Source organism: Telmatherina bonti (genome assembly GCF_933228915.1).
Source record: "Telmatherina bonti genome assembly, chromosome: 10".
In the NCBI taxonomy this organism is placed as follows: domain Eukaryota; kingdom Metazoa; phylum Chordata; class Actinopteri; order Atheriniformes; family Telmatherinidae; genus Telmatherina; species Telmatherina bonti.
Window position 1 is genome coordinate 38,844,361 of NC_136628.1, and position 26,020 is coordinate 38,870,380.

A 26,020-nucleotide genomic window follows, 5' to 3' on the forward strand; every position below is an offset into this window, starting at 1 on the left:
CTACGGCTCCTCCCGCAGATGGTGAGCCCACGGGAGGTGGGGCCCATGTAACCCTTTCGGGCTGAGCCCGACCGGGCCCCATGGGCGAAGGCCCGGCCACCAGACGCTCGCTCTCGTACCCCACCTCCAGGCCTGGCTCCAGAGGGGGGTCCCGGTAACCTGCGTCCGGGCAAGGGAACATTCATGCCCAGGTTGGTCGTCATCGTAGAGGTCGATGAGCCGTGCTTGGTCTGGTCCCTCCCCTAGACACCTGTTTGCCATGGGTGACCCTACCAGGGGCATAAAGCCCCTGACAACATAGCTGCTAGGATCTTCGGGACGCACAAACCCCTCCACCACGATAAGGTGACGGCTCAGGGAGGGGACCTCTTATTCTTATTCCACAAAAAAAAAATTGAGGCTAGAAAGAAAAAGATGCATCTACACTGTTGGGCCCGTACCACCTCACAAATCCTTTGCCACATGGCTCAGAAAACAAAGAGCCCTGCGTTTCACGACAAATCCCAGCATGCCCAGCCATTCTACCAGACGGATAATCTCTACAGAACCAAGGCCTGCTGCAGGACCCAGTCTGCTAGGGCCTCCAGACCAGAACTACGAAGGATTAAAGAGGACTCCTCGCTGTTACCAAAAAGAGTGCCAGGTAAGAGGCTTCTGTGTCTGGGCAGAGATAGTTTAAAAGATTAATTTTTTTTCTTTTACTATCGATTAGGAAGCATCATATCTAATGGTCTAGCAAATGAAAGCGCTATCTCCCTTTGATTTGTGTTGTTTTGCTGCTGCTGGTTTGGTTATTTTTCTTTTATATTTGGTTCTGAGTTTATCTCCATTTATCTAATTTTTGGAGTCAATATTAAGCTCATTGTTTTGCAAACCTGTTTAAATCAACTGTTTGGCAATTGGTGTTGTCATTCTAAATTGTAGCCACAAATTGCATCACATTGATTGAAGTGTTTGACGTGAACCTGTTAAATGAAATCTGCTTAATAAATTCTAGTGTATCTAAAATGGAGGTTGCCTGTGTTTATTTTGCATTTGTTTGTGTCAGATTGTCAGTGCCTGATCTCAGCCTTCACTGCTGACTCTTGAGACTGAGGCATTGTTAAGTATCTTTGTTCCTGACTTGTCAGGTGGTGTCCCAAACTTTGGTTTACTTGGTAAATCTAACATACATCCTCAACACTTGTCTATGGACATCTGTCGAATATATATATAGATATATATATATATATCTATATATATATACATATATATATATATACATATAGATATATATACATATATATATCTGTATATATATATATATATATATACACAGATATATATATAGATATATATATATCTATATATATATTCGACAGATGTCCATAGACAAGTGTTGAGGATGTATGTTAGATTTACCAAGTAAACCAAAGTTTGGGACACCACCTGACTATATATAAATATATATATATATATATATAAATATATATATAAATATATATATATATATATATATATATATATATAAATATATATATAAATATATATATATATATATATATATATATATATATATATATATATATATATATATATATAAAAACCTCTCCAGCCCCAACAACACTTTTAATCTCCAGGAACAACAAACATTTACATGTGAGCATCAGGACTTGTACTGATCTGAATATCTTTGCTCTGACTACGAGAACACTGGCATGCACACTACATTGTATTCTCTTTGCTTTTACCCTGCACAGAAACAGTTTTCATTCCACAAGTGTGCAAATGCATTTTGTTTTCATACACGTGAAAGAAAAAGTGTTGTGTGGAAAAATTGAGCGTTAATCAGGGCGTTAGATGAGTGTCATGCAAAAGCTAAGATTACTACTTGTTTAATTCTCTTTAAAAACAACAGCATCCCTACGTCTTTTATTATGTAAAATGACCGATCCTAAAAATGATAAACAGCTGCGTTCAAGGCCAATAACAGATTCTAATGCTGTTTTCATGTCATTAGGTGGCACTATCAAGACAAAATGTTTATTTCATTGGGCAGAAAGAAAACTGAAGGCAGGAAAAACTTAATAAAAGCCAGTCCTTGTAGTTGTTTAATCAGTTAATTACAGAACAATATAACAAGCAAATATCAGACTTTTAGAAGCTGATTTTCATTTTCAGTCGACAGTATAGGTGGTACACAAGAACAGTTCTAATGGTCTGATCTCTTAGTCCATAGACAAGAGAGGTCAGACATCGGGGGAAGATGATGAAGCAAACATAAAATACATTCTGAACCCACAAAAGTGCGATTCTTGTTAAAATTCTAGAAAGAGCAAAGAGCATAGGGTTGTTAATGGTTGAAGAAAGACTGAGACAAACCTGCACCAGATGCAGCAGCAGTGTGTTACGAGCCTTACGGGCTAAAACCTTGTCTGTGGAGGCTGATCTGGCCGCAATGACCACACTAAAGTAGGAGACGGTGACTGCAGTGCCAGCCGATAAAAACAGCACGCAAGTATAGGCTCGGTCATATTCCTCGGTCAGAAATCCAAGCAGCAGAGCTATGTTAGAACAGAGGTCTTTCATCTGCGGGGATGCCATCTTTTCAAAAGGGAACTGTAAAAGCAACAAACTCCGAGTCAGATTGTTTAGTGAACTAAGCGCCCAGATTAAACTAACAGCCACGGTTGTGTTTCTGATGGTGACGATGGAAGCATACCTCAGCGGGAAGCACACAGCTACATATCTCTCCAAAGGCATCACCACAAGTGTGAGTGGAGAAATCCCAGTAGTGAGATTTGCCAACATGCTGAGCACAATACACAGAGAAAATGGCAGTTTTATCCTGCAAATGGACAATAAGTACATGGCTTGACTCTGAGCCAGCTGGATAGTGTCTGCAAGAAGGAGGTTGTACAGAAGAATGTAGCGGCAGGTCTCACGAAACACCCGTTTACTCCGCAAAACGTACAACATCGTCCCATTAATGTAGAGAAACACACAAGATGGAACTGTGGACAGAGTGGAAAATATACTTATCCTCAGCAGCCCCTGATTGAGCAGGTCATCAGAGACGTTGGAGGGAGACTGAGATACATTTGACATGACAGAAGATATTAAACATCAACCTGCTGATGACAGTGAAATATATTATCCAGGAAATATTCCTTCACCAGTTTTAGAAACAGATACCTGGTGTATTCCCAGTAAGACTTAACACCACACAGAGACCTCTGCATCTCTGCAGAGAAAAGGTGGAAGTCAAGCCAGGATCCCCGGTTTTATGGTCCTCAGACATCACATGATACATCACATGATAAGAACACTGTCATACTGATAAATGATGAACAATGCTAAATTAATGTCTAGTCATTGCCCCTAGATACTCTGTAATATATGTCCGTGAAGCCAATTGGTTGTTCAGTGACATCTTAAACAAAAATAAAAGACTTTTTTCTGAACTATACTCCACAGAAAGCAACATGTTTGGCCACTTCTGTAGTTTGGTTTGGCCTTGGCTTGTGATGCTGACTCCATGTGAGTTTAACAGTCACAACTAAGCCACAGAATGTCCACAAGCAACCTGCCTAGGACATTTCCATGTGTTTTAATCACTTCTGGCCAACACAATACTTAAATCATATCCAAAACATCGACTGACATTTGTACCACGTCTCCCACATAGCATTTCCCATCACCCATATCCAGGCTGGCAACTGACATCTGGACCTCATTTTGTCCACACAACATTTAAGCCATAGGCACCAAAAGTAGTCCAGATTAGTCCTAAATGTGTCTGCTACATGGGTCTCCAGTTCCTCCCGGGCATCCTGAAGCATTCCCAGATTTAAAAGGATTAGGTCTGGGAATTCTCTTCGAATGACGAGGGTCCAAAATGAACTTTTTGAAAACATTCCATGGCCATGAATGCTGGCCAAAATATAAACTTATTTACACACTTACCTTTAGGCACATATTATTTCTATAATATGATATTATGCTGGACGCAAACTCAGATGAAGTCACGGCAATGTTTAACAACAAGAAAAAAGAGGTTTTTTTTTATGTCTGAATGTCCTTTGTAATGTCTGAATTCAGTCACTGAAACCTAATCAGAGTTGCTATCCACACTACTCTTTCACAAAGTCCATGAAGTCTGGGCTCCCATTCCTGACACAGTCTTTGTGCGAAAGCATTACAGGCTTAGTGGGATAACACTCCCTGATGTCTGGAGAACACAAATCGACCATAAGCAGACTGGACAGTCACTCATCTTTTAGATTGGACTGGCAGTCGGTCTCAATGATGGACTTGGAGTAGTCCACAAGTATTTCCAGAATTTGTTTGTGCATCTGCAATACCCCAAATGAAGCAGGCCATCCTAGCAAACAAACTGGCATTTGCATTACTCACTAAACAAAAACTTACATGCATTTTGCACCTGGCAAGAGTTAATTTCAGATCTTGAGTATGATGTGTTCATAAAGCCTGCAATGCTAGGTGACCAGGAAGCATCCTAATCACAACAAAACACCTCAGCTGATTTCTTTAAGGCCCTTTTCCATTTGTACCAACTCTGCTCTATCTTACTCAACCCTACCAGGTTTCAGGGTGTTTCCACTTGTTTTTTTTTTTCTTTTTGTTTTTTTTTAGTTTTTTTGGGTGGAGTAGATACTTTGGTGGTACTACCATAGAGGTTCCAAATAGGGAAAGTTGGCCTAAAAGTGTGACGTGTATGGGCTGATGGGCATTGATTGCTCTGATGTAGTGATGCCACAAGATAGCGACTCTAAGCCCTGCTTTTAAATACCACTGGCAATAGTGGCTGTGTGACTGTAACAGTGTTTATATTACATATTTGTTTACTAACCACTAAAAGAAACAGACTGCAAATTGATCATGTCTTTAATAATCCAATTGTAAATGGCTGCTCAGAAACCATCTCTGTGGTCAAGGACACAGGGGAGACATTTCTCTGCTATGTGGTTGATGTTCATACCCAAACTGGTCTGAGTGGATCCAACTGAAAGGATTATAAGTTTGTCAAATGGTCTATAGCTTCAATCACAGTGGCAGCTTCAAAACTGACACTGGTACTCTGCTGTCCACACCTTCAATCACAGCAGTGGCCTTAAAACCGACACTGGTACCCTACAGTCTGCAGATTCCAGCTCCCTTCAGAGGTATGAGCTCTTCCCCCAGTCAGATTGAACCATGTCATCCACAAAAGAAAGGTCATTGCAGTCACTTGTTTACAATCTCAGTCCTGGAGTGATTCCCCAAATCTCACTGGAACAAGGACAAACCAGTAAATTCCATCCTTTTCCATTTGGTTCAGTTTCTCTTCACTATAACAGACTGGTGTAGATTTTCATCACTGCTTATGAATGGGTCATTTAGGGGAATATCCCCTCAAGCAGAAGTATTTGCAACTATGTGACATTTAGGTGGTTTGGTCTGCTTGTGCAAAGCGGAGTGTGAAAGCAAATGGAAATTTATTGACTTGAAGTAATGAGTTGGTCCTCCCTTGGATGCTGGATGGTGGTCAAAGCTTGTCAAAGCACTGGTTTGCTACATCCCTCAACAGCCTGACTCTGGACACTGCTGACAATGCCAAGTTTGTGGTGAAATAATTTCACGAAGAGTTCTGATGAGAAAGATCCACTCACGAGTTTTATTAAAAATCTGATGCACAAAGATAGTCACCACACAGAGTCCCAGGACACCAGAAACCCTAACAAAGATTTGTCTACACTGTTTATCCACAGGAACAACAACAACAGGAGGGTACTTGACATTGCCCAGTATCTTCTGCTAGCAGGTGTTGTCTGAACATGCAGAAATCTGTAGAAAAGTTCCCCTTTAACAGACATCAAATCAGCTTCAGAAGAGGCCACAACAATATATTTTTACATGCTGAACTTCTGACCATGCCGACTGTTTTACATGTAAGCATCTTAACTAATACTGATCTGAATAAATGTTCCATCACTACACATGGTGATACCTACTAAGATTAGTTCAATGGAATTCAAGGGTACTTAATTCTCATATATTTTCTTTCTGGAAGACCAGGAAGAACCCAGGACACAGTTTGCACAGTGCCCCCACACCCCCCCCAGAGTTGGCAAGTGTGGCTGGGGAGAGGAAAGTCTGTGCTTCCATGCTTAGGTTGCTGCCCTTGTGGGTGGATGGATGGATGGATTTTCCTAAAAGCTCAACAGGAAACAGGAATTGTAAATTAGCTTAATGCTATGCACTTTATGAAAAACACCAGTGGTTCTAAACTAAACTAATCAATATTAAAAAGAATCCAAAGTTAAAACCCATAGATGCAGTTAAAAAGAACACAGTCTGTTTACTGTCACATGTTCATGTTCATGTGGACGGAAACATGGAGAACATGATGGAGACTGGAGCTGCTGGTTAAAGTACTTAACTAGCTAAATAACTCACACGTTTTAACTTTAGGTCTGTTCAGTTTTGGTCAGGGATGTGCTCTGCTAATTTCATTTTGCTGTTTTAAAAGTAACTGCATTTTCCCAGAAATTAATAGTGCCTGAGTTTACAAGTCTGTGTTTATTGTTTGTTGAGTCATCCATTAAAATTGAAAAAAAAAAAAAAAAAAAGGCTTTTTTGAGGCACATATTTTGTAATTTATTAAGATTCATTAAATACAAAGCCTGAATTGATGATCTGACATTACTAAAACTGGCAAATAAATTACATCCATACGGGCCCAATAAGGACTAAATCTGGGCTTGAGCTGGACAAATTTTGCAGGACCCACGTGGTTTCAGTTCCATCAGCCCCCTATGTGAAGCACATGTGGGCCCCATAAGGGATGTAGGTGGACTTAGAGGGCATGGGCAGCAGATGTGAGCTGGCTGAAACTCAGATGTGCAAACTACCATGAGGCCAGCGTGGAAACTAGACAAACCCAGATTTGACCCGATGGGACAATTGGACACATTGGGAGGTTCCAGCAGTCCTGCAATAAATCATTTTACCCGACGGTGACACCTGTTCTGGCTGGTAAAAGCTTCATTCCACAGCATAGATAATAAATAAGTACAGGTCTGATGCTCTGATCTCTGATACCATAAATAAACGAACTCAGACATCTGGGGATGATGAAAACACACACATATAAAAGATTCTGGATTCGGACCAACACTATCCTTGTTAAAATTCTGGAAAGAGCAATGAGCAGAGGGTTGTAAATGGTTGAGGACAGACTGAGTCCAAGTTGCACCAAATGCAGCAGCAGTGTGTTACGAGCCTTAGCAGCTAAAGCTTTGTCTGCAGAGGCCAACCTGGCTGCTATAATCACACTAATGTAGGTGGAAATAACAATCAGACCAGCAGAAAGAAACAGAAAACAAGTAAATATCTTGACATACTGATCAGAAATGTAGTCAAGCAACATTGCCACGTCAGAGCAGAAGACATTCATCTGAAGGCTCGGCATGTCGTCAAAGGGAAATTCTAACAACAAAAACACTCGAGTGAGAATATTTAGCGAGCTGAACGTCCAGACCACAGCAATAGCCACAGCTGTGCTTCTGATGGTGATGACAGAGGTGTCTGAGTGGATAGCACACAGCCACATATCTCTCCAGAGACATCAGGACCAGTGTGAGAGGAGATATCCCCGTTGTAAGGTTGGCCATGAAAGTCAGAGCGCCACATACAGGATATGTCAGTCTTGTTCCACAAGCAGCTATAATGTAGAGCAACTGGCTCAGCGCCATCTGCAGCGTGTCTGCAAAGAGGAGGTTAAACAGCAGGATGTAGCGAGACGTGTTGCAGAACACAGCTTTACTCCTTAAGGTGAAAATCATTGTTCCATTAATGAAGAGAAACACACAGCATGGCAGAGTGGTCAGGGTGGGAAAACAAGACCTTCTCCAGCGTGCCCTGATATTGCTGTTCAGTAGTTAAATTACCCACAGACCCATTTGCCTTTGGCATTTTATAAACAGACAAAAAAACATTTAGCATATGAACCCCATAATTTCCAAAGACCCTCCTGCTTGTGTGCTGACCATCAAATATGACAGATGATTGATCTTCTGTGGGTAGGTAGAAGGTTTTATGTTGTTCTGCATGTAAATGAGCTTTGATGTCACTCCCAGTTTACATGACAGCGTAGCATTTTCACCTATAAAACTGCAGGAACACCTGAGATTTAAAGTTTTTATTTCTGTTTGTCATCCCCCCCATTTACACAAACACATCTTTTATCTTTCCGATTGAAACAAGGCTCCTAGAGTGAGACATTCTGGTCACGTGCAACCAAAAAGTTGTTGATCACGACTTATTTCTTCGCTGCGCCGCTTCGTCTGACAATTCTCAGGACTAAGATGTTGGACTATGCCTGTTCCTGTTTTTGGAGTTTCCTCCTTGCCCGAGCTGTAAACTTGATAAAAAGAAGAGGGTGGTCTTAACCTCCATATTTGTGTGCTTTATTTCTGATTTGAGAAAAAGATGGGCGAACATTCAAACCAGTTTGGTGAAGAACGATAAATGAAAATCGTTGAAAAATGTTTAATATAGTGACATTTGATCAAATGTGATTATTTTTGATTATCCTCACTAATATCACCTAAGCGACCCTGCCTAAGTGACATCCACCAGAAAAGCAGGTGTTTTGAGTACTGCAGTCACCTAACTCTCCCTCAGAAATTCAGCAGTGAAAATGAATAAACCCAACACTACATAGCTGTAGAAACTCTGATTTCATCTGATGCATAAAAGGGAACATACTGGCTGAAGAACCGTAGGAAATAAATAGGACTATCAATTGTGATCCAAGACGAGACTGGACGAAGATGATGGTGATTGGCCTATGTTCAGGGAGATCTCATAGAAGAGACTGGACGAAGAGGATAGTGGCTTGGCATACGTTCAGAGAGATCTCAGAGAAGAGACGTGACCAAGATGATGGTGAATCTGCTTATGTTCGGGGAGATCTCAGAGAAGAGACGGGAGGAAGATGATGGTGGATTGGCCTACATTAGAGGAGCTCTCAGAAAATAGACTGGACGAAGATAAAGTTGGATTGGCTTAAGTTCTGGGATATCTGAAAGAAGAGATGGGACCCGGATGATGGTGGATTGGGCTACGTTCGGGAAGATCTCAGAGAAGAGACGGGAGGAAGATGATGGTGGATTGGCCTACATTAGAGGAGCTCTCAGAAAATAGACTGGACGAAGATAAAGTTGGATTGGCTTAAGTTCTGGGATATCTGAAAGAAGAGATGGGACCCGGATGATGGTGGATTGGGCTACGTTCGGGAAGATCTCAGAGAAGAGACGGGAGGAAGATGATGGTGGATTGGCATATGTTTGGAGAAATCTAAGAGAAGAGACTGGACTAAGACAATGCAGAATTAAAATCAAATCAAAGATCAAAGATTCTTTATTTATTAAACAGTAAAAGCTGTTTACTGTTACTTCTGTTTGTTACTTCTGTTTGTCGGTAAAGGGCAGAATGATGCTGGAATCAGAGAAAAAGGACATCCAACCAGATATTATAATGTGGGGGTTTTGCTTTTGGACAGTCCGTGGTGTTTTATTCATACCTTAAACATTTATCTTTTAATGAAAAAAACCAAAGCAAAGTCAGGTGTCGAAATTAAGACTTTTTGTTTAAAACTTGCTCAACTAACTTCAAACTTGTTTGCATCAACAAACATCCAAAGTCATCGAATTTGCTAATAAGCACTCAGAGGAGAGATTTATTTTTTCAGTGTTTACAGGAAACATTCACCGCTTCACCTCTGAATATTTAATGCATCTAAATTACTTCTCAGGAGACATCATGGATGTTCCTATCTGCAGTGTGAAACCTCAGGGTGTTTCACCAAACTAAACAACACCATTCCTAGGGCAACAAAAACACATAATTTAGAAAGTTAAGTGAAACTCTAACTTTTACATGATTATGCATGACATTGTTTGGAAGACAAAGAAAACATTAAACTCTAAAGTAATGTGTGTTATTGCCTCACCTCCATCAGAGAAAATTCTGTTCTAAAGCACTTAATAATAATAAAAATAACAAGAATAATAAAGAAAAAACTAGCATGTCTTCAAATGTCAATGTCAAATATGTTATTTTTTATCATTGTGATTGTTTGTGCAGGAAAGCAAGCCAAAGTTAACTTTCATCAACATACTCTGAACTAGTTCTTAAACATCTCCACCATTCCTTTAGGATTCCAGCTTTCAACAACAAGCACTAATGAGATCAATATTTACTGAAAATTAAATGAGGAGTGTGTGTTTGGCAAGCTAGCTAATCTAAATGAGTCATTAAGGGACGGGAATGTCTCTCTGCGACATCTCAAGAGAATTCCAAACTTCATAACATAAACTTCAAAAACAATTCATAAACATGTTTTCATAACAATTGACCAACATGAGTTTGAGTTTAGTGGAACTTTAGTTTTCATCAACTTTGTTTTGCCTTTTATTCCTTTTAGATGTTTGCATATGAATGAAAATGTAAAGATGATACTTGATGGATTTTATACTTTGTATGAGGGCTATATGTGTGAAAACATAAGGTAAAATACAAAATGAAATAAAGGTACATCAGACAAGTTAGTCTCTAAACATTTGTCATGGCGAAGACACATTGACACTGCTGCTGTTTGGTTCACTTCAACAGGACCCTTGTTAGCTTCTAGGGATCATACAATTTGTTTGGTGCAGTATGAACACCAACCACACTCTGATGCGGACCAAAGAAGTGGACTTTGGTCTTTGAAAGCTGTCGGTCTCGTTGGCTCGTTGGACTATCCAGCAATCAGAAAGTGACGTCTACCAATCTCAATAAAGCCTGAAGAAGATGAAGCAAGTGTTGCAGATGTTGTTTGGGAGAAAAAACAAGGCAAACAGCAGAAAACCAAGACCAGAGTCCTGCACAGGTCCAGTTTTACTCACCAAAATCAGTCTTCGAAGCCCAGTGTCCTCCAGGGATTTAATGTTTAACCACTCCAATACACCTGATGCAAATAAAATAGATCTACGCAACTTTTTGTCAGCTACAGGAAATGTGAGACCCATCGCCACTTGATTCTACATTACAAAATATTAAGTTAAACTTTTGCTGTTAGCTAAACATTTATCTTCTGCACTACTATACAAATGAATTGTCTAAAAATCACAAGTGGTTTCCTGGATTTGTTTTACATTCCGTCTTTCATAGTTGAGGTGTATTGTTTTAAGAGGGATAACTTGAACAGAGAATGGATTAATATGTGGTGGTATGGACAGGACAAGCTTTATTTTGGATTTACAAATACCTAATGATGAGCTATGCAGCCTGCGTTTCCACAACAACCGTATGTTTAACTGCTAAAGGTTATAAGCCAGGTAACGATGACACTTCATCTACACAACTGCAATTTGTTGTGTAGTTTTCTTTCATAAACTGCAATGAAGAATGACACTCAGAAATGTTTGAAACCCAGTAGTTTATCTTCTATCTTGACATGTGGCTTTAAAAAACATTCACACAAATCTATTGTGTTTATACAAATGTTCCTGCTTTGTTCTTACTGCAGAGTTGCACAAGAGCCAGTGGATTACAGTATGTCAAGCACCACCCTTTAAGGCCATCTTTGCCAGGTGCAGGCGATGTATACTCACCAACAGTTTTGTTCAGTGTCCTGTGTTGAATTTGTGTCTTGGTAAGTTAGCTTGGAGTTAGCTATCCGTCACTTGACACATAAAATGAACAATACCACCAGATACCACGGGGGCAGTGTTGAGTTGTATAGCTGACATGCAACCCGAGAAAGCCACAAACCAGAAAAGAGTAAGAACAGGAAGACAATAACATAGAAACTGCCACATCAAAAGCACCTGAAAGAAGAACACCAAAAAAATAGTTGCAAAAAACTTTATAGTGGTGCATGATGGTGTGGCGGGTGGGTTAATTCAAGGTCATATTCTCATAGGAGTATGTAAGAGGGGTGGGTCTTGTGCCCCGGGAGCGCGGCTGGTGCACTGGGGAGCAGCCTGGCCTCCATTCGGCGGCCGCCTGGGGGATCCTGGCTCTCCATTGGTGGTTGGGGGGGGTGCCTTCGGGCTCTTGGGCCCTGGGGCCTGCGCTCTGTCTGCCCTGGGTGGCCGGTGCCCGGCGGGGCCTGTGTCCCCTGACTGAGGGGGACTATGGCTGGGGCTCCCCTCTGCTGCCTTCTGGGTGGGTCCACAGCTGGCTCCGGGGTGGGGTGGTTGGGATCTGTGCTTGGGGACGGCCTTCCGCTGCTCGAGCCTATTAAAGAATGCGTACCAGTGTGGTCGCTCCCCTAGACAGCTCTTTGCCCTGGGTGACCCTACCAGGGGCACAATACCCCAGACAACATAGCAACTAGGATCGGCAGGCCACATAAACCCCTCCACCATGACACAGTGGACACCGCAGGGAGGGATGTCGTCCAGCTGAAAAAGGAGTCCTGTCGAGCATTTTGGCCAATGGGTCTCTACAGGCAGCTGATAGGTATCGAAAGGCAAATCTGGAAGAAGCTTCAGCTGTCGCCAAGGCAAAAACTTAGGCATGGAAGGAGTTTGGTGAGGCCATGGATTACTTTTCTATAAAAAATTTGAAACTGGTGGCATTCAAGGTTCCAGACTTAAGGAGGAAAACCAGTTAATGGTGGTGTTTAAGGTTCTAGACTTAAGTCTGGTGTTCAAGGTTCCAGACTTAAGGAGGAAAACCAGTTACTGGTGGTGTTCATGGTACCAGATGACAGGAGGAAAACTAGTTACTTGTGGCGTTCAAGGTTCCATACTTGAGGAGGAAAACCAGTGAATGGTGGTGTTCAAGTTTCCAGACTTAAGGAAGGAAAACCAGTTAAACCAGTTAAAACCTTTTTCCACCATGCTAGTAGTCTGGATGAGGGAGAGGGCTTAACTCATTGTTAACTGTGGCACTCTTATTTACATTTTACACTATTTTAGACCATTTTTTTATTTTGGCAGACTGCAGGCTTCTACATGTAACAAAAAAAGCAGACGCCATGGCTGTTTTGCTGCTGCAAGTTGTTTTAAGCTTATCGTTTCCTGAATATGAGGAAAACTAAAATAGTTATTTTTAAATAATCTTCAAAATGTTTTAGTTGCAAGCAGAAATAAAAAAAAAAAAAATTAAAACCGCAAGCGGTGATATAGGCCCTCGCACCATGGCGCCGCTCTGCATAATGCCACCGCCTCCCCTGGCAACATCCTTCCCATGTCTCAACCTAAAGTGCAGCCAGACTGCACTTCAGGCCATTTAGGCCTTATGAAGGGTCACTTCCTGTCACCAAGGGGCGGGGCTAACTTATAATCTATTTATTGCCATGCACAAATGTGAAGGATATGACTGGCATCATCTGTAGCAAATTTGGTGCAGGTTGGTTGTTTTTTGTGGGAGTTATGTCAGTTTTCCTTTTCGTTGCATCACATCTGCTTTGCTGCCCCGCCTCTCCTAAATGATATCCCCTATTAAAAGCAATAACACAACTATTAATCACACATGTCTCTTGAGCATCCTGACTCATTTGGGTTAAAGTTGGATAAAATTCTTAGGAGGACTTCCTCAAAATGCATGGCAAAGAAAATGACAAAATGACCCCAAATATGTCACCTTTTTCAAAATGGCCAACTTCCTGTTTGATTTAGCCCATATGTCCAAGAGACATTTTTGAAGGTACTGGAATGGTCTACAAGTGTGGTGAATTTTATCCATGTCAGTCAATGCAGTGGGCGGGGCTGATTGATTGAAATATTGTAGGGGGCGCTATGGAGCCGTTTACAATCTTCTCCACTATATTGTAATTTTACTCTATTAAGGAGATAACTGTCATGACTCATGGCAAGTATGGTGAAGATCAAAGGTTTCATGGCTTTGTTACAGGTACTTCCTGGTTCATGATATCAGACACTTGTTGTTGCCAAGGGGTGGGGCTAGTTCATAGTCATGTTATTGCATTGTATATTTTGTTCATCATGGAACTGGCATCAAATGGGTCGATTCCTGTGCTGATATGTTGTTTTATGTGGGAGTTTTAGCAATAAGTCTTTGTTAATGAGACATAAAACTTTGAGGGCCCACCCCTCCTAAACTAAATCTTCTATTAGAAGAAATAACACAACTTTAAATCACACATGCCTCCTGAGCATCCTGACTCATTTGGGTTAAAGTTGGACAAAATTCTTAGGACAAGTTCCTCCAAATGCATGGCAAAGAAAATGACAGAAATGACCCCAAAAATGGCACCCTTTTCAAAATGGCCGACTTCCTGTTGGATTTAGCCCATATGTCCAAGAGACTTTTTTGAAGGTACTGGGAGGGTCTACAAGTTTCCCGAATCATATCCATGTCAGTCAATGTAGTGGGCGGGGCTGATTGATTGAAATATTGTAGGGGGCGCTATGGAGCCATTTACGATCTTCTCCACTATATTGTAATTTTACTCTATTAAGGACATAACTGTCATGACTCATGGCAAGTATGGTGAAGATCAACAATTTCATGGCTTTGTCACAGGTACTTCCTGGTTCATGATATCAGACACTTGTTGTTGCCAAGGGGTGGGGCTAGTTCAGAGTCATATTATTGCATTGTAGATTTTGTTCATCTTGGGACTGGCATCAAATGGGTCGATTCCTGTGCTGATATGTTGTTTTATGTGGGAGTTTTAGCAATAAGTCTTTGTTAATAAGACATAAAACTTTGAGGGCCCGCCCCTCCTAAACTAAATCTTCTATTAGAAGAAATAACACAACTTTAAATCACACATGCCTCCTGAGCATCCTGTGCAAGTTGGGTGTCAGTTGGACAATATCCCTAGGAGGAGTTGTTTAAAATGCATGGCAAAGAAATGACCCCAAAAATGGCACCTTTTTCTAAATGCCCGACTTCCTGTTGAATTTAGCCCATATGTCCAGGAGACTTTTTTGAAGGTACTGGAAGCTTCTACAACTGTGCTGAATTTTTTTCATGTCGGTCCATGTAGTGGGCGGCGCTGATTGATTGAAATTTTGTAGGGGGCGCTATGGAGACATGCTCCATTTATTCCATAATGTTTCAATGGGGCTTAGTTCAGGGCCTTACTGTCATCAGTCATGACAAGTATGGTGGCGGTCCAAGGTTCCATGGCTTGGTCACAGGTACTTCCTGTTTCATGGCGTTGGACCGCCATTCGCCATGTCCCGTTTAGCGTAGCGACTTGAGGTTTTTATTGTGGCATCATGAAAGGGTTTGACATGTTTTGGAGGAGTCTCAAGTGTTTGGGACCATTTGCTTAGAAGCATGACCCTCAAACGTGGAAAAAACCACTTCCTGTTGTAAGTGGGCGGAGCTTAGGTCTAGACCAGCAATGGTCACAATAATCTTTTCAGGACTGATCCCTTATTAATCCCTATAAGTTTTAGGGTGATCAGATAAAAATTGACAATTTTATAGTGATTTATGATGTCACGCCGCCGCATAGAACTTCGCCATGGCGTCACGGGCACGCCGTGCAGCGCAGAGCAACGTCCTTTACCAGATCTCTTCACCAACATGTTTTGTGATGCCTGAGTGAATTTGGGCCATGTGGTGTCCACCAAGCCAGAGTTATGGGTGTGTGAGCAAAAAACAACACTTTCGACCTCCAGGGGGCGTGGCTATTTCACAATCAAAATATTGACATATAGAACTCTGTAGGAGGGGACTGCCATCATATCTAGCAAATTTGTTGCAGAAATGTTGCTTTATGTGGGAGTTATATCCGTTTAATTTTTCATGGCGAGACATCAAACTTTGAGGCCCTGCCCCTCGTAAACTAAGTCTCCTATTAGAAGAAATAACACAACATTTAATCACACATGTCTCCTGAACATCCTGAGCAATTTGTGGCTCAGTGGGATAAAAGCTCTAGGACGAGTTCGTTAAAATGCGAGGTGCTAAAACGCCAAAATATTGACTTTGACCTAAAATGGCCGCCTTCCTGTCGACATTTCACCGTGACATTAAGAGGATTTTTTGTTCGCCCTAGCATGTAGATCATGTGTATGAATTTTCATAAAGATTAACGACATGCAGTGGCGGGGCACCTAAAATAGGTGGCGCTCTCGTTCAGTTTCGCCCAAACATTCTGGAGCACCTCAAAATATCAAATTTTTCGTATTCCCTTGGGGGGGTACGCAAAATTTGGTGAGTTTTCGAGCACGTTCAGGCCTCCAAAAAAGCACGCGAAGTGTCCGAATAAAAATAATAATAAACACTGCAAATACAATAGGCCTTCGCACCGCCAAGGTGCTCGGGCCTAATAATAATAATAAACGCTGCAATTACAATAGGCCTTCGCACCGCCAAGGTGCTCGGGCCTAATAATAATAATAAACACTGCAATTACAATAGGCCTTCGCACCGCCAAGGTGCTCGGGCCTAATGATAAGAACCAGCATATGCAGTTTATGTTCCTTTTAGATGTCAGAATATTTTGGTGGCAGGAAACGGGTCCAAACGGCTAACTGTTTAAAGTTTTATCATCTTAACCTTTTCATCTTTACAAAACTTTGTCATACTTTGTGTCTCTAACATGAGTCTTCAGGTCCCAGAGGTCAACATGTGAGCTAATTGCGCCAGTATGCATGTAATCCAGTAAGGAATACCTGTTTTAATATTTAATGAAGCTAAATGAATTATCAGGAGACCGGGTCAAACTACAAAACAATATTTCTATTACAAAAATTACATCATTTGAAAAGTTCTGTAGACCTTTACTTATCACTTTTTTTTGATTACTCACAACATTTTAATATATTTGAAAATTTCGCAAGCTAGTTGTTGGGAAACAAGCAACCAAACTGTAATTTAAATAAATTTTAACTACAGAAATTGTTAAATGCTGCTGTTGCATGCAGGATTTTTTATTCCTTATGAAAAAGAAGACAGAGAGGACATGTCTAATGAACATCAGTCCTCCTGTCCAGTAGAAGACAGATAAGAGCATAATGTCCTTTCCACCAACTGGTGCGGGCCGAGATAATTTTTTAGTGTTTCTAAACATGCAAGCTGGGAAGGGTACCCTAATATCTGACCTGAACAATCCAACTTCTCTGTTGTCCTTTGACTAGGTCAATCAGACCAATCCGACATACTGCAATGACTAGTTGAAAAGAGATGTTACTTCCTGTGAAACCTGGTATAAGAAGCAGGAATGGGGTCCTTGTTTAGAGCAATAGGTCTTTTTGTCGACTAACTAAATACCTGTTTAAACTATGAAGCACATTCTTCAGGATCATTGGGGGGGAAGAGGTCAAGATATTGGCCTCTATGGCAATCCAGCTGATGTTCCACCTCTCTGGAAAATATACAGAGAGTCGTAGGAATGCAACGCATTACAGGTAATCCTCCTGTCCTGACAGCTTAACACACACTGGAAACAACTGTGGAGTGAAAGTGAAGACCACCAACTCCTCACTCAGAACCATTGGCTGACCAACACAACAGCAAACCTGAAACCAGAGTGATGAGAATTGCAGGAACAGTTGGAAACTAGGTCCTACAGGCAGGATGGAGTCATGCAAAACTCACCCTATTCAGTGAGAAGCAAAGAGGTTTGAAGTAGACCACAGGAACTGGACTGTAGAAGACTGGAGTGATGTTGTCTTATCCGAGACCCAGTGGTTTTATGGTTAGATGGAGATCTGGAGAGGCCTACAAGCCCCCCCCCCCCAGTGAGGAGGTGTATAGTGTATCCCTGAGGAACCCCTGTTTTCAACCCATGCAATCTGGACACTTCCCCTCACCAGGATACTTTGAAGGATCTTCCTGTGAGGTAGGACGGGAACTATTAAAGGACAGATTCCATAAATACAAAACTTTGTCTATTCACATTCACTAGGCGCTTCATTCCTCTGGGCACTCATCCTGATGTATTCATGGAGCTTGGATGTTTCATCCTGGATTGTGGCCCTGATGCTCACAAGCCCTCGGTCTCCCTCTGTATTTCTGAGCTTTCATTGTCCACGTTAAAGTCTCCACGATTGTTAAACTCTCCAGGATTGTCAGAAACATTAATGAAACTTTATTAAATGTATCCAATGGGGAAAAGTCTGCTTATACCTTCATCGCTAATATTCCTTGCCCTTTTTCTTTTTTTTTTATCATGCCTAAGCATAAAGCCTGAATACCTGAGCTGTTATTTCAGCTTTATTACATGAAATAGAGAAGTATCATCCATCTTTCTCACAGTAGAAAGCAGGTGATTGAACCGTGTATGTGTCATTTGACGGATGATCAACTAGTGATGTTATGTCCATCATTTCCTTGGGATTGTACCAACCTGAGGGTGGGGAGTCTTTTAAATAGTTTGGAAGAGAAGATAAATCATGTAGACAGACTCTGGCCACTGGAACGTGCAAGAGGAGGTGGATTCAACCCAGCGTATTAAACTAAAAGACCATTTCAACTAAACACGTGAAAAGCAATTATAAAGCAAATTGGGTGAGGAGCTTGGTCATCTGGGAAGGGCTGAGATTAGAGACGCTGTTCCTCCGCATTGAGAGGAGCCAGTTGATGTGGCTCGGGCATCTGGTCAGGATGCCTCTTGGACGCTTCCCTGGTGAGGTGTTCCAGGCACGTTCCTCTGCGAGGAGACCCTGGGGAAGACCCAGGACAGGCTGGAGGGATCATATCTCTTAGGTGGCCTTGGAACCTCTGGGATACCACCGCAGAGTTGGCAAATGTGGTTGGGGAGAGGGAAATCTGGGATTCCCTGCTTAGGCTGCTGCCCCAGCGACCCGACCCCGGATAAGTGGCAGGAAATGGATGGATGGATGTCAAAAAAAATATGGCTCAAAGTGGCTTCCGCTGATTTGCACCTATCACAGGTGGCATCAACATTCAGGCAGATCTTAGCCAATGTGGACTTGCTAAAGTGTAATCTATGGACCACTTTAAATTCAATAAAACATACATCTTGTGGATTTTCTTCAGGACATCATCCCAGTCAAAACAGAATTTCTAGGATCGGTCTACTTGTTGAGGGGTACAACTTGGTGGACTTAGAATTGGATCTCTGTTTTCTGCAGATGATGTAGTTTTGTTGAGTACACGAGATTGTGATCTCCAGCTCTCACTGGAGCGATTCACAGCCAAGACCATGGTACTGATTTGAAAAAGAGTGGAGTATTCTCTCTGGGCTGGGAATGAGGACTTACTGTATATTCGTCTTGTTTGGAAGTGAAGGAAGGATGGAGTAGGAGATCAACAGGAGGATCAGTGAAGTGTCTGCACTGATGTGAACTCTGCATTGGTCCTTCCTGGTGAAGATGGAGCTGAACTGAAAGGAACTGGATTTACTGGTCCATATATGCTCTATTACAGCTGCTCACCAGCTGCTGTAGAGACCCAAAGTACCAGATCGCCAATACACCATTAGGTCCATGATGGCAAATCTCAGGCAGGCTGTTTCACAGGCAGGTACCATAATGGTGATGTTTTTAACATGATAAAATCCTGTTTTTGAGACATTTGTAGCATGTGTGGCAAAGGAATATATTGTTGATATTTATTGTGTGAATGCTTTTAAGCATTCACACAATAGTTTTCCTGTTTTTCTTTATTATTATCTATTTATTTTTATTGTGTGAATGCTTTTAAGCATTCACACAATATTATTATTCTCTATTTATTCTTACTTCTTCCGTACCTTTTTCGGCGCGTAATAACTTCAGTTGTGTTCAACCGATTCAAATAAATTTGGTATCAAAACGTTCAGCTCATTCCTGCTTCTATTCAACTTTTTGATATCTTCAACCAATTTCAAATTATTGGTCATTTTATTGATTTTCAGCTCTCATTGAAATGAATGGGAATTCCACAAAAACATTAAACTCTTTCAGCCTTTATAACTTCAGCATACTTTCAGCTCGAAACACCGTTCGAACTTTAACCAAGTCACAAGAAATTCAGCTATAAAACTTCTATTCAACTTTTTGATATCTTCAACCGTTTTCGAAATATCACAAATAAAATCGTTCAACTTTTTTGCCGATCACTTTTCGCTCTCATCGCTCTTAGTGCTGCATTTGATACAGTCGATCATAACATTCTGTTACAAAGACTAGAACAGGTGATTGGAATTACAGGTACAGCGTTAACCTGGTTTAAATCATATTTATCTAATAGACTTCAGTTCGTTCATGTAAATGACAAGTCCTCCTCCCAAACTACAGTAAGTCATGGAGTTCCTCAAGGTTCTGTACTTGGACCAATACTCTTCACGCTATATATGCTACCTTTAGGCAAAATTATTAAACAGCATGGAATAAACTTTCATTGTTATGCAGATGATACTCAAATATACTTATCCTTTAAACCAGATGAAACAAATCAGCCCAATAGGCTACAAAATTGTCTCATAGACATAAAGACTTGGATGTCTAGAAATTTTCTCCTCTTAAACTCAGATAAGACTGAAGTAATTCTCGTTGGATCTGAAAAACTCAGAGCTAAATTTTCCGGTTTTGTAATGAACCTGGATGGCATTACTTTAGCTTCCAGTGCTACAGTGAGAAACCTTGGAGTAATATTTGACCCTGACCTGTCCTTTGGCCCACATATTAAGCAGGTTACTAAAACAGCCTTCTTTCATTTATGTAATATAGCCAAAATTAGGGACATTCTGTCTCAGAGTGATGCAGAAAAACTGGTTCACGCTTTTGTTACTTCAAGACTAGATTACTGTAACTCTCTATTACTGGGCTGTCCTAAATATGCCCTGAAAACCCTTCAGCTGATCCAGAATTCTGAGTCCTGACCAGAACCAGCAGGAGAGATCATATTTCTCCAGTTTTAGCCTCTCTTCATTGGCTGCCTGTTGAATCTAGAATAGAATTTAAAATCCTTCTCCTTACATATAAAGCCCTCCACAACCAGGCACCACTATATATCAAAGACCTCATTGTTCCTTATATACCAAGCAGAGTACTTCGTTCGCAGACTGCAGGCTTACTTGTGGTTCCTAGAGTCTCAAAGAGCCGAGCAGGAGGCAGAGCCTTTGGTTATCAGGCCTCTCTCTTATGGAATAAGCTCCCAGTTAGTGTTAGGGAAGCAGACACCCTCCCCACCTTTAAGACTAGGCTGAAGACTTATCTTTTTGATAAGTCCTATAGCTAGGGATGGTTAGCATCCCTTAGTTATGCTGCTATAGGTTTAGACTGCTGAGGGACATTTCCTGATACACTGAGCTTCTTTCTCTTTATCGCTTTCTTTTACCCCCCCCCCCCCATAACAGTGTTGCATCATTAACATGTATGTCTCCTGTCTCAGCAGGTCTCCCTGGCCGGGAGTAGCAGTTCCTGTTGTCTGTTGTCTTTCTGTCCTCTTCCCCCCACACAGCAGAGGCAGATGGCTGCCTGTCCTGAGCCGGGTTCTGCCGGAGGTTTCCTTCCTGTTAAAAGGGAGTTTTTTCCTTCCCACTGTTGCCAGTGTGCTTGCTCAGGATGGGAGATTGAGTTGGACTCAACTCAATCTGTTGGTTTCCTTATATAGGCTGTTATGAATTGGCCTTCATTATGTTTTCCCCTCTGTCTGTAAAGCGTCTTGAGATGGCATTGCCGTGATTTGACGCTATATAAATAAAGTTGAATTGAATTGAATTGAATTCTAGCTCCACTCTAAATTTTTTAAATTTTCTGATGCACGAACAAATTCTCATAACTCCTTAGGCTTTTGCCCTACAGACACAAATTATACATCAAAACCTTGGAAATCTTGTTGGCTTTAACTCAGTCCAAGAATGAAAGAGCTGTGACCTACAGATTTTGAACTACGGCGCTCCAAGCGACCTAAAGTCTGCTTTTTCCCCATTCAAGCTGCCATAGAGAAAGGAAACATGACCTCTCCGCTCGCTGTCATTTAAATTCAGTTCACTCTAGGATAAAATAAATTACATCCCTGTGTTCCTGAAACCCTTCTGCCGCTCACGGTGAAAGAATTATTTTGATATCTCTTACGGTTTTTGTGTAACGTTGAGTAGTTTGGAAGGCTCACAGAGGGTCTGCGCAGCAAAAAGTCTCCCCCTCTCAGCCCCAGCGTGTCATTTTGGAACTGCAGTGAGTGAAGGGAGGGGCCGTTGTCATGACAACTAATAGGTCAAAGGTGTTCAGTGATGATTCAGCACTGTTAATACAGAGCTGTTTATGTCTCCTGTCCAGCTTAGGCCTCAACAAGAACATTTTAACCAAGTTTAACTGTCTTTTACTCATTTTTCAACCGTCGTCAACTGTCTTGCACTCATTTAAGTTCAACTTAACCCTCTTCACCCCTTTTAAACACCATTTCAGGCTTCATCACTTGTACTCATGGCTTGTACACTTCAGCGAAAGGCTTTCAGCCATGATATTTCAGCCATGTTATACTGTTTTCCGCACTTTTCAGTTCAACAGGCTTCAACAAAGACATTTCAGCCATGTTGAACTGTCTTTCACTGTTTTCAGTTCAACTTTCAACACTTTTTAATCCTTTTAAACACCATTTCAGGCTTCAAGACTTTTACTGCTTGCTTCATCTTCATAGTTATTTCAGCTAAAGGCTTCAACAAGGACATTTCTGCCATTTTTAACTGTTTTTCACTCGTTTTTCAGCCATGTTCAACTGTCTTGCACTCATTTCACAACCTTCAAACTTTCTACGCCTATGAGCATTACAGTTTAGCATTACAGTTCAAGCATTTCAGCATGAAAGCATTCACACTGCTGTTCTGCAAGAACAGCAATTTTAACCCTATATTTACTTTTACTATTGTATTAATCAGTTTCCTTCTATACAAGTCTGATGTGTTTGTGAACTTAATATGAGTCTCTTCACAGTGAAAGGTACAAAATCCTTAGAAGTACAAACTGAGATATAATTAATTTATTAAAAAGAAACTATTTATTTTCAGCTCAACCAGCTCTACTCCCTTCTAGGTTGTGGAGTTCCTGCAATACACAGTAAACCAGCTGCAGGGAATGAGGAGCTGGGTTGCAGGGACATATAGTCAGGGTTCAGACCTCAGATTACCTGAGCCGACCCACTTCTGTCTGCAACAGGGAGAGGAACTCTGAACCTGGATCCGTATTGTATATTTCGGAACTTGTAAATAAATATTTAAACTTTTACATGAGTGTGTGATTATGGATTTCCAACGTAAAAGATCTTGCCGAGAACTGGGGAGGTGGAAAAAAGTCAATTTCTCAACAGTAATGAAATCCAGCTCAGAATAAAAAAGGAAACCCAGATTTCTTACACACTGATAAAGTTTAAAGTTTATTAAAGTTTAGTCATTTTGGTGAAATGATCTCTCGTCTTCAGGACTTCAGGACTTCAAGACTTTTCAAGGACCTTAAATCTCTTAAAACATCTCAAATCATTCTGTAGCATGTTGAATTCAGCCATGTCAACAGCACTGAGGAATTATTTCATCTGGGGGTGGGAGTGCGGGGTAAGGACAGACAGGTAAGATAAATAGTAAGTGGAAGTAAAGAGAACCGACTAGAACAACGCTGGTCGGAGGACATGATGGGTTTGTCTGCAGGACTCTGAATATGTTAAGAAATATTCTCTCATTGTGTTTAAAACTGAAATGAATTTAATGTTTAAAATGTTCTTCGTGAATCAGACCAACAGCACTGCTGGGATCCAGAGACAGGGACTGGTGGGACTGGTGTTAATTTCCGTTGTGACAACACTGCCATGCTGCATCTTTCTCTTCATTAATGTGATCATGTTGTTCACTTTGAGGAGTAAAGCAGTGTTTCAGGAGACGTCTCGCTATATTCTTCTGTTCAACCTTCTGTTTGCAGACACTGTGCAGCTGCTACAGAGTCAGGTCATGTTTCTACTGTCTGCTGCACAAGTAGTGCTGTTGTACACAGAATGTTGTGTCCTAACAGCACTAATTACTCTGTCACACTTAATCTCACCTCTCACTTTGGTGGTAATGTGTCTGGAGAGGTACATAGCCGTTTGCTATCCACTGAGGCACGCTGCCATCGTCACCATCAGAAACACAAGGGTGGCTATCTGTGTAATCTGGGCCATAGGTTCACTCAATTTCATAACAAAGCTGACATTGATGTTGAAGGATAACTTTAAAGATTTGCAGCACATGATGATGAAGGACTTTTGTGGAAAAGACAGTCTGCTTCTTGATCTGGTGTCTAAGATTTATGACAAAGCCTCCACTTACTTTCTCTTTGCTTTAGCAGGTGTAAGTGTCACGTTCTCCTATGTTGGTATTATTATAGCAGCTAAATCAGCCTCCACAGACAAAGCTTCAGCTAAGAGGGCTCGTAAGACTCTGCTACTGCATCTGCTGCAGCTGGGCCTCACTATGTCTTCGACTGTACACAGTTCACTGCTCGCTTTTCTCTCCAAAAACCTGGAAAGGGTTTTTGCTATTAACATCCAGATTCTTCTTTATATTTGTGTCATTATAACTCCCAAATGTCTGAGTTCCCTGATCTACGGCCTCAGAGACCACACCATCAGACCCGTCCTCATGCTGCATCTCAGCTGCAGGTGCAGAGTTTTAACTGTGATCTCAACTAACACAAGAGTCTGAACATTTTCAGCCACCTTGTTACAGCAATGAACCAATATCACTTTTCATCTCAGAAGATATGACACAGGTACTCCTAACATCCTTTCCAAATTATTTCTACAACAATACTTTTATGGAATTGACATCTTGTCAACAGGAACTTTCACACAGTGACAATATTTTGTTAATTAAATCTAAGTTTAAATAGAATTGGCATTAAAATCCGGTGGACTGTGTAGACTGACAGATAATGGACTTCACCAAACATGCAAGTATATGTTATTTCGGTCCTGACCATAACAGCCAAGAAATCAAGCATTTCATTCTGTGTACGATGGCCCAGGTAGGTTGCATTTTTGGTTCTAGTCATCTTTTATTTAATTTTGGGATCATGCTTTAAATTGAGATTTTCCTGACTCTGCTCTCAGCAAAGGCGGACGCTTCTCTCTGCTTTTCTGTTTCTTCCCTCCCACTCTGGCCTGCTACTTTGTCCTGTCCAGTGCTTTAAGTGGAACAAAGTGGTGGTACTCCCTTAATGACTTGCTGTCAGTTTGTCGTGCAAATATGGGACAAAACCATGAGTGATATTTATATGTAGATCTATAAATTGATCTGTAGATTAATAGTTTTAAAGCACAGAAATGACAAAAAATAAACACAGCAAGTTCTAAATCAGATCCACATTTGCCAAATTCAAAGTGCCATGGAGACACTTTTATGAATTTCAAGCCTCACTGCTGGACAATAACACTGAAAACTAAATACATCAACTTAAAGTTCATTAACCCTTTCATGCATAAATTAATAATAAAAACATGGAAACATTTTTCACTTTTTTGTAAAAAAAAAAAAAAAAAAAAAAAAAGAAAGAAAGAAAAAAAAGTGGTTTATTTACAAAAATACCATCCTCATTCATAAATATGCAGAAAAAAGCTTGTAAATATGTCCCCACTACAGGGCCACTATGCATGAAAGGGTTAAAAACATAAAAAGTTCTACATTTAGACTTATTTAGCTTATTACCAGACTGGTTTAACAGTGTAGTACTATTACACTATTCCTCTGTCAGATATGTTTTCCCAGCTTCAGGCCTCGTCCATGCACCTTAGCAATACTACATTATCTTTAATCTAGAAATAATCTTCAAAAACTCAAAATACTGACCAGCGGTACACTTAGTTTGCAGCATCTGACCTTCATGGTTTGATGTAGTAAATGACTGTTAAGTAGTACTACTGTCATCACTCAACTCTGCTCCAGTTTGTAACATTACAGCTGCCATAGTTTTTTCCTCCACCTTTTCTCTCATTCAAAGAGCGTCCACTTCAATGTAAACACAGAAGCGAGTGAACAACGTGACGTGCGGCGTGACGCTACAACAAGCATTCTGCGTCTAAACCGGTCTTAACAATACATTTCTTTTGACGCAACTTTTTTTTTTTTTTTTTTTAAATTAAAATC

The 26,020-nt window shown here is 41.0% G+C and overlaps 2 protein-coding genes and 1 pseudogene across 3 annotated transcripts; 1 reads left to right on the forward strand and 2 right to left on the reverse strand.

The window, feature by feature from the left end:
• Positions 1–2,136: 2,136 nt before the first annotated feature.
• LOC306761372 (odorant receptor 131-2-like) lies at positions 2,137–3,087 on the reverse strand (the record flags this gene model as incomplete). The annotated part of the gene is made up of 1 exon (XM_079247496.1): positions 2,137–3,087. One exon carries the CDS (start codon positions 3,085–3,087, stop codon positions 2,137–2,139), a length of 951 nt encoding a protein of 316 aa, XP_079103622.1.
• A 3,901-nt stretch (positions 3,088–6,988) lies between these two features.
• On the reverse strand, positions 6,989–7,956 carry LOC306761373 (odorant receptor 131-2-like; annotated as a pseudogene). The gene has a single exon. The product of its transcript is annotated as an odorant receptor 131-2-like (transcript).
• Positions 7,957–23,740: 15,784 nt separating this feature from the next.
• LOC306761375 (odorant receptor 131-2-like) lies at positions 23,741–24,580 on the forward strand (the record flags this gene model as incomplete). The annotated part of the gene is made up of 1 exon (XM_079247498.1): positions 23,741–24,580. One exon carries the CDS (start codon positions 23,741–23,743, stop codon positions 24,578–24,580), a length of 840 nt encoding a protein of 279 aa, XP_079103624.1.
• Between the last annotated feature and the right edge of the window lie 1,440 nt (positions 24,581–26,020).